Source organism: Vicia villosa, linkage group LG2 (genome assembly GCF_029867415.1).
Source record: "Vicia villosa cultivar HV-30 ecotype Madison, WI linkage group LG2, Vvil1.0, whole genome shotgun sequence".
Lineage (NCBI taxonomy): Eukaryota > Viridiplantae > Streptophyta > Magnoliopsida > Fabales > Fabaceae > Vicia > Vicia villosa.
In genome coordinates, this window is record NC_081181.1 from 97,998,793 (window position 1) to 98,013,897 (window position 15,105).

Genomic DNA, 15,105 nt, shown 5'->3' on the forward strand with positions numbered 1-15,105 from the left:
TTGAGTTTTTATAAAAAAAAAAAGTTGACTGGACAAAAAATTCTTGACGTCCGTTGCTGCATCAACAAACTGTCAACGATTCAACATGGAACGAAGTTGATGGTTGAGAGCTAACAGCTTTTCTAGAATTCTACTCAAATCCCCATAAAAATATAAAATAAATCTCAAAATTGATATTCTTTAATAAAATAAATAAAATAATTAAAAAATAGACAAAAAAAATAAAAAAGAGTGCCGACATGAAATTTAAATCATAATAATTAGTTTAGCTCCGTCGACATCAAACTTTATATTCCCTCCGTTACTCGTTTGATTTTTTTTTGATGATATAATAACATTCCAAAAAACTTAATATTTTTATTTTATTTTCAACTAGTTATATTTATATTAAAAATCATCATAAATACGTGTTACGATTCAGCTTTTTCAACTAGTTATTCTTCTCTTCATTGTCAAAGCAACTAGAAAACTGGTAATCTTTTTTCAACTATCGTCTTTCTATGCTTTTCAGCTTCTGATTTTTCTTGCTTTGTACTCAACATAGCAAAAACTCTTCAACTGTGTTCAAATTTAGGTTTTGAGTAAATGCAACAATCACACTGTGGAACATTTTTCACACTTTGTAAGTTTCTCAATCTAGGTTTATTTATTTATTTGTTTTTTTCATTTCACTACTTGTTTACATTTATTCAATTGGTTGCATATTGAAGAGTATTTGATTGTGTTTTCTTGCACTGCTTGTGTTTGATGCAGTTACTCTGAGATTTCGTTGAGAACATGATTGTGTCAGCTCTTTTGACATCTGTTGGAATCAACACAGCTTTGTGTGTGTTGTTTTTGACATTGTACTCTGTATTGAGGAAACAACCGAGCAATTATGAAGTTTATTTGCCTAGATTGTTGGTTGAAGGGATTTCTAAGAGGAGAAGTCATTTCAATTTGGAAAGGCTTATACCTTCTCCGGGTTGGGTTGCTAAAGCATGGAATCTCTCTGAGGAGGAGCTGTATTCGATAGCGGGATTAGATGGTTTAGTCTTTATGCGTATCATTACGTTCAGGTATATATCTTTCGGGCTTTTCCTTCTATAGGGGATAGTATTAGTTTTAAATTGAAGTATGCAATTGCAATTGCGGCTGCAATATAAATGTTTTATAGGTTTCTGGGATGGCATCACAGCCTCAATTGCGGTTGGATGGTCAACTTTTGTTGTAATGTTTAGGTTCACATGTAGAGAGAAAACTTATAGATTTTGTGTTAAAGAGAGTAGATAAGATGGAGAGAAGACAAACAACTAGAGGAGGAGGAAGACCTAGAAAGACTATTAGAGAAGTTATTAAGAAAGCTCTTTGGATAGAAGCACGATCCTGAGTAGAATATTATGGCGTAAGTTGATCCATGTAGCTGACTCCACTTAATGGGATAAGACTTGGTTTGTTGTTGTTGTCATCGTCGTTGTCTAGGTTCTCAGTGTATCTGCAATCGCGACCATAGTAGCGATTGACAACCATACTACCATGGCTTTCATGGTTTTCTAATTTGTGCATGGCCCGTCTCAACATTCACTCCTTTTAAAACATTAAAAGGGGGAGGGGGTAATTAAGTTGTTTAAACTTCTCTTATTTAGATTGAGTTCTTATATAAGTTATATTTTTTGGATGCAGTGTGAAAATATTTACTTTTGCTGGGGTTATTGGGATCTTTGTGCTTCTTCCAGTCAACTGCTGGGGAAATCAGTTACAAGATTTTGATGGTTCTAACTTTACCAATAGCTCGTTGGATGTGTTCACTATATCAAATGTAAACAGTGGATCTAACTGGTGAATATTACCTCAAGATTTTATTGTTCAAATTGAACCTTGCTCAGGAATCTTTTGTTTTCGGCTTATTATGGGATCAGAATCCGTATGAAATTGTTATCCTTTGTTATTTCCTTTTCAGGCTATGGGTACACTTCTGTGCTGTATATGTTGTCACTGGATTCATATGCTTACTACTTTTTTATGTAAGTACGTACTCTCTTAGCTTATGAGAACATTTTGTCCAACTATTATATCTTTTTTCCGTATCCCTTCTTCTACAGTGCTCGATGATAAGGGTGACATTTCTTCTTAATTTTCTTTATTAATTGAAATATATAAGTTGATATAGCTTATGCAAGAAACAAGATTGAACAAAGTACTCATTTCTCAATATTATTTCAATCTTCAGGAATATAAACACATCTCTTCTAGAAGAATTTCTTACTTTTATTCATCCAAACCACAGCCTCATCAGTTCACCGTTTTAGTTAACAGCATTCCCGCTTCTTCTAGCAGTATCAGTGACAGCGTTGACAGCTTCTTTAAAGAACTTTATCCTTCTGCTTATCTTTCACATGTGGTTGTTCGTCGTACAAACAAAATCCAAAGTCTCCTGGTAAGGATTATGTTAAATTTTAATTTACTTTCTTGATAGTCGATTTTCTCGTCTATATTTTACATTTTAACTTTACCTATTGGTCTTCTAAGGGCAGCATAGTTTTGTGGATTCTTGTATTATTTCAAATATTTATGCTTTTAATTTCTTAGTCTAATCATTGCTATGTCACTTATAGTTAACAAAGCTGTCAAATTGGAGCTTCAACTGAATTCCAAAAAAAAAATGATATGCATCTCCTATTTCATCTTAACCATGGAACTGACTACACTTTAAACTGGTGTTATTTTTCTCCCAACATGTAGAATATAAGTTACAAACGTTGGTTGTGAATAAGCTATTGTCATCGTTCTACAATATTATAAGTTACAAACGTTGGTTGTGAATAAGCAATTATCGTTGTACTACAATATCATAAGACTGTACTATAGATGTTTCAACTAGGTGAGTTCATAATACTTCATTTCCTCTAATAGAATGAAAGATACACAAGGCCATTTTGTGTACACATTCAAGCAAAATATTTTCTCTTATGATCTTCGTCCTGTACCCCTTCTCTATATTTTTCTTTTTTATACTTATACAAGATACTAAGTTATCATCTTTTAGAACAACAACTAGTAACAAAGGAGAAAGTAGAAACGCAAATCGCAATCAATGGACACAATGTTTATGCAGTTTGGCCAAGTGTGCCTACTCTGCCACTATAGGGCAGCTATAGTTCTGTCTTATTATTTGAATGAACTAGGGTGTCAATGTTACAAGTAGTATATATAATACTATGGTTCATAAAATAAAAATAACCCTGAACCGTTCCACCCAGACTTTTTTCTGTGACTATGAGCCATATTCAACACCTCTAGTAAGAATATAGTAACCTGAACTAGAATGCATATCTTATGGAAAAATATCCCAATCTGAATTTGAGAAATCAATGACCTGATTATGGACTTTATCTTCATATAGAAGGTTCTTGCTTGACGCTCCTTTATGTTTGTTGCAGTGTGTTAATGACCACTGAACGGGGATTGGAGATATTTAATTACCATACTTAAAACGAAAAGACTGTTCTGTCATCCAACAAAATCCATCGTATTTCTCAGGAACAAATAAGAAAATTACTACTACCTCTGTCTCTTTTTATGATTGTGATATTTCATGGAAAATTTTGTTCGTAAATGAAAATTGCTTGAGACAATTATAATAATCAAAGTCTATCCAGTATCCACTACTCAAGCAACATATAATAACTTTTAACATTTTCTATGTGAGTTCAATCATCTTTTCAGTGATATGTATAAGGTGGCTGCTATGTTGATCAAATTTAAGTGCTTTCGTATACTTTTTATGTTTCAATTTGAAGAATTATGCAACTCATTCCTCTATCTTTTGAATTCTTCAATCTAGAATGATGCAAACAATATGTATAAAAGAGTTGCACAATTACGACCAGATCCCACTAAGAGAAAGATTAGGCATGGAGCCCTTTCTCGACTTTTTGGCAAAAGAAGTAATCACATAGAGCGTTACGAAAAGAAGTTAGAGGAAATCGAAGAGAATTTAAGATTGAAGCAGTCAGAGGCTTCACTGGCTGGAGAAGTATGTGGTAATCTTTGAATTTTAAAAGAAACGTTTTATAAGTAGTATACTAGCCTTCTTTTAACTATTTGAATTTTTCATGTCTCTATTGGCATGAAGTGCATGCTACTAATATACAGTAGGCTCGAGCTGCGTTTGTATTCTTCAGGACTCGTTTTGCTGCTGAAGCTGCTTTCCATATGCAGCAATCAATCAATCCAACACAGTGGATTACTGAGTTGGCACCAGAACCTCGTGACGTTTACTGGCCTTTCTTCTCTGAATCGTTCATACGAAGATGGATTTATAAGTTGGTTGTTGTACTTGTATCTGTTGTTTTCACTACTTTGTTCCTTGTACCTGTAGTTTTCGTACAAGGGCTTACCAACTTGAGTCAATTGAAAGCTTTGTTGCCATTCTTGACAAGTCTTCTAACCATGTAAGTTAAGTTGGTTTGTTTATTTGATGATATTTGTTAATTCATATCTCCTCTCTCTAGATTGGAAGTTTATTCACAATAAGAAAAACTTTTAGAGTTGCATGAGAATTAGGTCAATCATTGATTAGGTGACAAGTTGTTGATTGTAGGTTTTATATTTTCACGATTGTGTTCAGTTCATCATGTGAATTGGAATATCTGTTAGTTCCAGCAAGAAATAATTGATAATTACTGGATATCTGACATTTTTGTGAATATGGTTACAGAAAATTTGTCAGTCAGATAATTACTGGATATCTTCCCAGTCTAATTCTTCAGTTGTTTCTGCTAATGGTGCCGCCTGCCATGGAGTTCCTTTCCACTATTCAAGGATACATCTCACGTAGTGAGATAGAAAGGAGTGCAACTACTAAAGTGTTGTGGTTCACAATATGGAATGTTTTTTTTGCAACTGCATTTTCCGGGTCAATTCTATCTATGATGTCAATCATCCTTGATCCTAAGGTTATTCCTGGGAAGTTAGCAGTTGTGGTTCCAGCACAGGTTAGATAATGTTCCTCTCCATTGTAAACACAAACAATCGATCATTCTAACAACATACTCCCCCTCCGTCTCACTGTAAGGTTTACGTTTGAAATATTTTCCCATCTCATATTATTTCATTTATAAATCAAGACAGCATTTATTTACTGTTTTCCAGCAATATCCCCATCTAATTAAAAAGTTCACCTAACTACTCCACTATTACTGTTATCAACTATTCCATTTAACTTGCCTATTTTAGTCTCCACAGTTAATAACACCACTAATTATATTGTTAATAAGTGTATTACCTTAAATGACACTTATAATGAGAGAGGGAGTAAACAATATATTCTCAGTTTCTCACTACACAACTATTTTTTTGATTAATATTAGTACATTTCATTAATCAGTAAATAAAATCTACATGCCAATTCATAGTAATATTAATTTTTTCCATTTCTATCTTTTTGATGCATTTAAATTTTGTTTGATTGTAGGCATCATTCTTTATTACTTACGTTGTCACGTCAGGATGGACAAGTGTATCATCAGAACTCTTCCGGGTACTTCCTTATATTCTTAATTTGGTAACAAGGCTATTCACAACTCCAGATGATGAATTTGAACTTCCGTATATGCCATACCACAAGGATATTCCAAGGGTCCTTTTCTTTGGACTTCTTGGTATTACATATTTTTTCCAAGCTCCACTAATTTTACCGTTCGTCTTGGCGTACTTTTGTCTTGCATACATTATTTACAAAAATCAGGTAAGCATTTTTTGTTTTGTTTTTTATATCTATCTATTTCTTGAAGGGTCTGTGATTTTGATGCGCTTATTTTATGCCAATAAAGAGAAGGGAGAATTATGCTGGAAATCCTTAACAACATATTTCCGATATAGAAAGTGTTCAAGATATAGAATCATTTTTTAGCTTCCACCTATTGGCTTAAACTTCTGTATTGATGTACCTGAAATAAATTTTTTTTTTGGTATGTAGGAGTATAGAGTTAATCTTGACTCCTCATATTCCAAGATTTAGTGGTACTAGTTGGAAGTTTATATGAAAAAAACCCGCAATAAATGTATCTAATAATTTGAAAAGGTGCTTATAGAAAGGGACAAAAGAAGAAAATCGCAACTTTGGTTAATATTTTGGTTAATTGGACTTTTTTAACCAGGACTTCCTAAACTTGGGAAGAGCTGCAGGATGTAGCTGAAGAATATTTTTAATCAAATAATGGAACTAAGATGTTTGGAAAACGTTGAGGGGTGTCTTAGTGGTGATAAGTGGTAAGTCATTTCCAAAAGTTAATATGAAATTAGGCCTTTTAAGTCTGGCAAAGTATGTTTTTAATAGCTAAGCAGTGATTTCGGAGATGCTTACCAAATAATGGAAAATTATAGGACCATCTAGGAAACGAGAGATCATCTTGATGGTTTGACAAAAAGCCAGCAATGTGGTATGGCTTAGTGTGAGCCGAACTCCTTAATTATTAAGAAATAAGAATTTCATACTGGATGAAATATAACTTGAAAATGTATTTATAAGTGAGAGAAATCTCTCCCTTACCTTACAAGCTGGTTTTGTGGGATTGAAATAGGCCAATCTAAATTTTAAGAGAAAATCGTAGCCTATTCTAGATTTGTTGGGCCACTTTCTTTTGGACCACTTGGATCGTGCTTTAGATTTTCAGTCTTAGGCAAGAAGAGGGTGTGTTGAGAGTTGCATATTGGATGAACAATGACCTGAAAATGTGCTTATTGGTGGGAGACATCCCTCACTTTCCAAGTCAATTTTGTAGGGTTGAGTTACTTGAGTTAGGTCCATCCAAATTTAAATAGTTACAAATTACATGAGATATAATTCATGTACTAAAGTAATTTCATGTAAGGTGTTTTAAGTATGCTTTCGATAGATTGCAGGATACTAATTATTGAAACTAAATCACGACTCATGTGTATCCATATGAGTGAAGAAATTTGATAATGGAGTACGTAAATAAATATAAATGAAGAGGAGAGGCCTAAACAAGTTCAACTTTGATATCTTGGATTAGTTATTCATTGTTGAAGAAATCAAAGACATTTATTATAAACCTGGGTCAATCAGAAGTTTGACAAATAAAATTTGGACGTTTATCTGATCAAAAGGGCAACCTTGAACTATAATGTGTACACAGTTTAAAATGAATACTAAAGATGCATAACTTGGGGTGGTTGTGTGATAAAAAAAGTTAGAAGACTCCATTTTCCCTAAAAAATTGAATGTGGATTTGATTCAAGATAAGTGTGAGACGTCCGAAATCGAAAATTGGATTTAAACTGTGCAAATGCAAATAATTTTCAGGAACCATCATCGTTGTGTGTCAAGGATAAATGAAGTGCAAAAAGTAATAATAAATCAAAGTACCATATGCCAGTAATTTTATCCATGAAAATGAGACACTTCATGAATTTCTGATATGAGCTGAACTGATACTCTGCCTATGTATGTATTATGCAGTTTATAAACGTATATGCACCAAGGTATGAAACTGCAGGAAAATTTTGGCCTACTGTGCACAATTCAATGATATTCTCTCTAGTACTCATGCACATCATTGCAATTGGATTCTTTGCATTGAAAAAGCTCTCTCTAGCATCTACCATGACGCTTCCTCTACCAGTCCTCACACTCTTATTTAACGAGTACTGCCGAAAACGATTCCTACCAATATTTGTTGGATACTCTGCAGAGGTACATTTCAAATCACGAAAGCAACTATAACCTGAATGTTAAATAGTCTATTTGGATTGATTTATTTGAACTTATCTATTGGCATAAACACTTGTGAGATTGTTTAAAAGAGCTTATGGAAACAACTTATGATATGTCCATAGTTGTTTTCAGGTTATTTCCATAAGTTCTTCAGGATAGCTTATGGAAACAACTTTTAGTTTATATGAAAATAATTTTTAATTTTTTCTTTTTCTTATAGAAATGACTTATACATAAACAGTTATATCATAAATACTTATGCTACAAGGGTTTAATCAAGTTGTTTATCGAAAACAACATGAAAAAGATACAATTATCTCTTGAGTACATGGTTTTTGTATTTTGCATTCATTCTGTTGGCTCTAGTTTTGATTCAAGTTTGTGTTTCAGAGTTTGATAAAGAAGGACAGGGAAGACCTGAATGATCCTACAATGTCTGAGTTTTACAACAATTTGATAGATGCTTATAAAGATCCTGCTTTGGTTCCAGTTCAATATTCATCAAACACTGATAGTCTTAGCAATCCCCTTATATCTTCAGCTTAATGATGATGAGACACTGTTATTCTTTTTGTATGTGATAGAACATAAACATTCATATTTCAAGAACAATAAAATACTAAAGATGCTTGTATATTGTTGTATTCATATGTGTGAAAATAGAGAAGTTTTGATAAAAAAAAATTCTATTACTAAATTGCAAGAATAAAGAAGACTAAATATGACAGCTAGTGAAACTTATGACAACCACTAAATATTTTCATATCAATTATTGACATCGATGTTTGTACAATTGTTCCTCTTTGAAAGAAATTCATTATCCGACAAAAATAACTAGGTGAGTTTATGGTTCCCAAAACTCCTTTTCCAAACAAAATTATTTGCAATGAATTCAAACATGTCATGAGCAATGAATAAAGAGGGTGACAAGTAAAAAACAAAATTGAGCTCTCAATCACTTTGATGCCAATCTGAAAATACTTTGTTCTTATCTAAATATACACATCATGATATTTAAAATCTGATCAAATGTCTTTCCAAGCATAGTACTTGATGTTTGCTCTACAATAATAGAGAACTGTTTGGTTTAAGATTTGGCTGTTTCATTACAAATATTTTCTGATTAAAACAGTTAATCCGAAGATGAGAACCACATTAGTTTTTTTATTTATTTTTTATAAAAAAGCTAACGGAAAGAATTGTATTAAATAGCTATTTTAAGGTGGGTTTATAATAGAAATTAACAAAAGTAGCCTTACAACGAGAGTTAAGTGCCAAAACAAACTAAAAAAAATAAAAAACTAAAATTATTACAACAACTCAAAAGATTAGGAGATTGCTAGATGCATGAATTGCTACCACACTCTAATGAAAAATCTAAACTACTCTCATATTCATTAAAAAAAACACAAATTACATGTGATTTTCATAAAAGAATTTCTTTATGCATTCATACATCTTTTTAGGGATCTCTGGTGAAAATTCTAAAATATCTTTATATTTCGGATATGCATTTGCGAGGTCACTTTTTTTTTTTTATTTAAAAAGGGTGACTTCGAAGATGCATATCTGGTGCCAGAGGAATATCGGGGTATGCGGGCATCCCAGAGCTGACACTGTGTAGATGGATACATGACATGATTTTTTAAAGTGTCACATCTTATCTTGACACCCGATGCTCCTGGGCGTCCATCTAGACCAGCCCATGAGGAGTTATTGGAGGACCAGCAGGCCGAGGATGACCATGCCATCGATTTTTTGCCAATATGTCAAGTTGATTGGGCAGGAGGCATTAGACAGAGGGATCATTCAGGAGGGCGGTGCAAATGTGGTTCTAGTAGTTAAGAAGATGGTCAGTGAGGCATCCAGTGCGGCGGTCTATAGGAGGCAAGGGAGGTCGCGGGGAGTTAGGATTAGGCATACTCCGTAGTAGCAGTAACCTAAGTTTTAGGATTTTTATTTCGTGTTGTAATATTCATACATTTTGCACTTTCAAAACAACCGTTGTACTGTATTTTGATATTTTATTTTACGTAGTTGTTATTTTCAAATAAATTTATCGGATAAAAGGTATCAAATTTAGTTATTCTGTTTCGTCAATTTTATGAATGTAATGATGAAGTTTTTTTTTACAAAAATGACGGATTCAGAGCAAAATTCGCACGTGCATATCCGAAATGTTTGTTTTAGGTGATTTCATATATGCATATGCGAAAAAACCTCTCATATTTTAATTCTAACTATTAATTAATAAGTCATTGTAAGAAAGGTCATTTCGGATATGCATATCCGAAACATCTTGAAGGTGAAAAAAGGTGCATTCAGCTATGCATATGCGAAGGGTATTTTGGAGTTTTCAGGGATGTTTTTCACTCTATATGGGTGTACAAAGAGATTCTCTTTTGACAACACCTCAAACGACAATTTGCCTTGATTCCAAAGACGAATCTCTAGAATGTGCTGAAACAGATATTCAAGAGTACTACATATTGAAGCATATTGAAGTCAAAATTATAATTGATAACTTAAAAGATGAAACATTGCATAAATAATCAGACATTACATAGATGAAACATATCAACGTCAAGATGAACGTTCCAACATCCTAATAATGTCTTTGACATATCTCGCAATTTTGGCTTCCAGCTCGATCGAAAAATTTGTTTTCGTGACGGAAAAATGTATTCCACATAGCCCTTACATATGCAGTAGTCTTGAGCTCGAAGTTGTTAGACTTAATGTTCTCGTTGTTATCAGACGAGGGTGAACAGTACTCGAGCTTCACAATTTTTTGATTGTCGCCATATGGTAGGAGTTCTTCCAATATGAATTTCAGATCATCAAGAGACGTATACTCACTGAACTTGATTACAATAGATGGCTCCACCGCATTGAAGTAGACATATCCGATATTCCAATTGATATTCATTCTGATGTAATGTGATGGTGTAAAAAAATGAAAATAGAGTTCATATTTATATAAGTTCTAGGCCAATATGAACAGTAAAATTTCTATCATGAACCAAGGAACGTTTCAAAGATGCATCGTCGAAACCATTCTATTTGTATTTTTTGTAACAGTTTGGGTGTGTCCGAAGATGCATCTACGAAAACAACAAACACTGCAGAAACTCTAAACAATGACAAGCATAACCTGTTTTGGAAAGAATAATATTGAAGTTTTTGGGAAACTGAAACATGTGTTAATTTCTTTGAAATGTATATATATTTGACATCATCAATATTAATACCATATTACATACAAACTCTAAAATGAATCGAAATAAGTGTTGTCGACTAAATTTATATCTATGGGTGATACGACCTTTGACTTTTGTCTATTTGAGTCTTTCTCAATCTTGCTCAATTCGGTGAACTTTTGCATCCTTTCCAAAAAATTATCCAACCATGTATCCGCTTTTATGGACGAATGAGTTGTCCACTCCAGTGATGATAGTGGTATAGGACATCTTGATTTCAATTAAACTTGAACAAAGTGTCGTGACTTTGAAAGCCATCTGATACATGCCATACGATCATTTGGATTTGGAGGTGGGATAGTGTGTATTGGTAAAAATGTTTGCAAGAAACAGTATCTTGTAAAATCAATACACACTATTTCATACGCACTTGTTATAAGATGGCTCTTTTTAGGGAAGCTCGTCCATTTTTCCTCTAATACCGGTCCACTAATGCAAGGAATAAGAGATTCGTAAATTGTATTATAATTTTGTTTTGACACGTATAGCCATGTGTATGTTTCTTTAAGCCCCTTCAACTTTTTGATAAATATTTGGCGGACAAGTGTATGATCCTATTCTCATTTACCGAGCAAAGTATAAACAACTCGAAAACCATAATTACCATCATTCCTAACATTGACGACCCGTTCAATGTATTTGTGCATAAAAAGCGACATCTCGTCTATGAATTTGATATTTGGTGGAGGCAGTGAAGGAGGTGGCTTACTAGTGTGAGTTCCTTTGAAAATTCTTTTTTGGTATTTTGGAGTAGGAGAATTCGGAAATGCTTGGTCGACATGTTAAAAATATGATGGTGACCGCATCGTTGAATTGTCGCTCTGTGTTTGTTTGACCTTCTTAGGAGCATCTTTTTGTTTTTACCGGTTGAGACAGTGGTTTCAAATCAGTGGTTTCTAGATAAGTAATTTTCCTCAATTGCTCTTCTTTGTCCTTCAACATTGTCCTATAGACTTCTAAAATCCAAGACATATTTTCCTCTTTCTCACTCTCCAAAAATGCAAACCAAACAGAAAATGTCTTCTCCGTAAAGGTGACACCAACAATTTCTAATAGTGGAAACCTATAATTGTTGGTCTTATATGTTAAATAGATGATGACCATAATAAGAAATGTGTTGAACAACTTTATCGAATCCAGATGAGTTCGGAATATATCTCGAACGGTTACTCCATCGTCACAAGTTCGGTACCTTGATACATAATAGTTATCATCTAAAAGTTTCAAAATTTGTTGCATTTCAGTTCTATCCCCCTTACCGCCTTATTGTTATTGACACGAATATTGCACACTTGCTTGATATTTGAGATGTTTCTGGGTCTTTTGCGTTTCAAAGTTGCAAGTATGTTTTTAGGCTCCACCAACACCATATTCAATGTCATGTTCGTAACAATTTCCTTCTCTTCTGACATTAGACGACATGCAATTGGATGTCCGACCACTACTAGAAAATTCGTTTTTAGTGACCGAATTAGAGACCGAAAAAGCTTAAAAATTGGTCACTAAAACGTTTAGCGACCGATTTAGTGACCATTATTTTTTGATTGAAAAAGTGCTAGTCGCTAAGCATTTGCGACGAATTTAGTGACTGAAATTTAGAGACCGAATTGGTGACCGATTTAGAGACCGATTTTAGTGTTCTTTTTCATAAAATAAAATAAAAAGTTGTGTTACCTAGGAATCAAACTTGTGACCTCCACATATTTTAAGAAGAACTTACCACTACACCACTTCACATCTATTGTTATATTTTATATTTAAACATTTATACATATAGTTTTTTACAAATATATTATATGTTAAAACAATAAAAAATATGAAAATTTTATTAAAAATTAAAAATTGAAAGAGAATTAAAATCTTTAAAAAAAGGAAAGGAAATAATAATATAATAAAAGGGATTAAAAATAAAAAACAAAACAAAAAATATTAGTGACCGAAATTTCGGTCTCTAATTTATATATATAAATTAAATTGCATAAAAAAAATTTTTTGTGACCGATTTAGTGACCTCTTAAAATTTTCTCATGAATATCAAATTTTGGTGGCTAATTCGGTCACTACAGTGACTGAAATTTCGGTCACTAAATTTTGGTCTCTAAATCGGTGGCTGATGTATTTTAGTAACCGATTTGGTGACCTATTAAAATTGGCTCATGAATATTTTATTTCGGTGGCTAATTCGGTCACTACAGTGACCAAAATGTTTTGGTCAATGAATCGGTCACTAAAAACAAATTTTCTAGTAGTGGACTAACTTGACACATAGGTCATGGTTATATAAATCATAAATGACATTAAATTTCCATTTTTTATTCGATAACTGATAACCCTACAACTTAAAAGGACACTCACATTTTCTCGAACCAATGTCATCTCGTTTGAATTTTCGAAGAGGAGTGATATATGTCCCTCTTCTTTCAAATCTCAATGTCACAAATGCAGTTCTTCTATCCAAACCATTGTCAGACCTTTCAATTACAACACCAAATCCCAATTTAGATGCCTTCGTGCGTATCCATTGAAACATATAATTACGAAACTCAAATTCTTGGCTGGTTTGTTTGCAAACATCTACTTATTTCACAATGACACTTTTGGCATCTGTAGACTCAACATATTTTGGGAAACAATCTGGGTGCACCATAACTAATGCAAACAAAACAAAAAATATTAAAAACTAAAATATGGGACATTCTGGAACTACATTTCCGTAGAATTTTATATGGGTTTCAGAGATGCATTTCCGAAAAAAGAGTAACTTGACACAACAAAAACAAGATTAATATGAGCAACGAAGAATGAAATGAATGATCTTCACCTTAAATTTCAGCTTCTTTTGAAATGATGAAACACAAGACTGAAGTTTTTGGCCTAAAATCTTGATTGAGAATTGAAGGTTTTTTTTGCAAGAGTTTTGATAAAAGGTTGGCAATGGAGTTTGATAATGCAAGGTTCTAGCTTATCAAAAAATGACTTAGAGTTTTATGGAGACGCATCTCCGGAATATGCTAACATGCAAAGGTCACACCTTTTCAGTTTAGTGCTTCACAATTCTGGAAATGCACCTCCGGAAAAGTCCCTAACTTGGTGAATCATTAATAAAATGATAGGGTTGTTCAGTAGATGCATCTCTAGAACATATTTTTGAAAAAAAGGTGTATTTTTGAAAAAAAAGGGTGTAACTTAACTGAATTGTGTTTCAATGATATAAGAGACGCGTCAAAAAATACATTTTCAAAATCGGAAAGTATTTTCAAATTTTTGTATGATATTATTCCGCCTCATATGATGAGATTAACTAATCCCACATATTAAGTCTTTCATGATGATGCTAAATCACAAGTAAAGTTAGTGTTGTTAGCTTTTAACCACCACAACATCCAAATTTTAATGAGATCAATTAATTACGGATTGTAAATGAGAAATTATGAATTGATTATTACCTTAAATTTGAAAGTCTTTGGACAAGCCATTACTAACCGTATTTTCATTTTAGTCATTAGTAAAACTTTTATGAGAAATGATATATTTACACTCATTTTTACATTGACACCGTATTTATATACTATACATTCTACTTTTTCTTATATTTTATTATTTTTACATGCTTTGAAACTTGTGCCATACCAAAATGAAGCACTAATGTTACGGTGTATGCAATACGGTGTCGTAAATTAAGTGTAAATATAGCATTGCTGAACTTTTATTGACAAGAATTGAGGCAAAAGTTGGACTAATGCATTTCATAATCTATTTTATCATTTATTTGAAAATCTCATTTTCATCATCACCGCCTCCAAGTACTCTCATTCTAATTATTGCCTTTTTAAAAATTAACTTTGAATAAAATAAGCTCTTTCTTTATCTTCTTTGCTTCATTCATTCCCTCATTTAGCTACAGAAACTCCATCAAAAATCTGATGACTATAAACAAAAAGTGATTGAATTTTTAAAATAACCTTACCAATAACCTCCTTAAACCTAGAAGCAAAAACCTTTTCCATGGTCTTATACACATTATGATGACATCTATATGGTTATATTTTTGGACTTTTTTTTAGTTAAAGTTCTTTATTGAGAAATGAAAAAAACGAATAAAGAGAAATGATCCCCTCCTTATAT

The 15,105-nt window shown here is 32.8% G+C and overlaps 1 protein-coding gene across 3 annotated transcripts; it reads left to right on the forward strand.

Annotated features, from left to right (window-relative positions):
- The first annotated feature begins 370 nt into the window (after positions 1 to 370).
- LOC131651680 (CSC1-like protein At1g69450) lies at positions 371 to 8,354 on the forward strand. 3 transcript variants are annotated; one of them, XM_058921352.1, is made up of 12 exons: positions 371 to 472; positions 575 to 622; positions 754 to 1,058; positions 1,663 to 1,818; positions 1,940 to 2,003; positions 2,210 to 2,416; positions 3,824 to 4,015; positions 4,138 to 4,433; positions 4,700 to 4,976; positions 5,456 to 5,728; positions 7,466 to 7,699; positions 8,111 to 8,354. In XM_058921352.1, the coding sequence occupies exons 3-12, from the start codon at positions 778 to 780 to the stop codon at positions 8,264 to 8,266; spliced, it is 2,136 nt and encodes a 711-aa protein (XP_058777335.1). In that variant the 5' UTR covers positions 371 to 472; positions 575 to 622; positions 754 to 777; the 3' UTR covers positions 8,267 to 8,354. The 3 variants fall into 3 exon arrangements, 2 of the variants coding, with proteins under 2 accessions (XP_058777335.1, XP_058777336.1); XR_009298477.1 differs by lacking the exons at positions 371 to 472; positions 8,111 to 8,354 and adding an exon at positions 6,141 to 6,252 and having other exon boundaries at positions 479 to 622; positions 7,466 to 7,602; XM_058921353.1 differs by lacking the exons at positions 371 to 472; positions 575 to 622 and having other exon boundaries at positions 920 to 1,058; positions 1,663 to 1,798.
- The last annotated feature ends 6,751 nt before the right edge of the window (positions 8,355 to 15,105 follow it).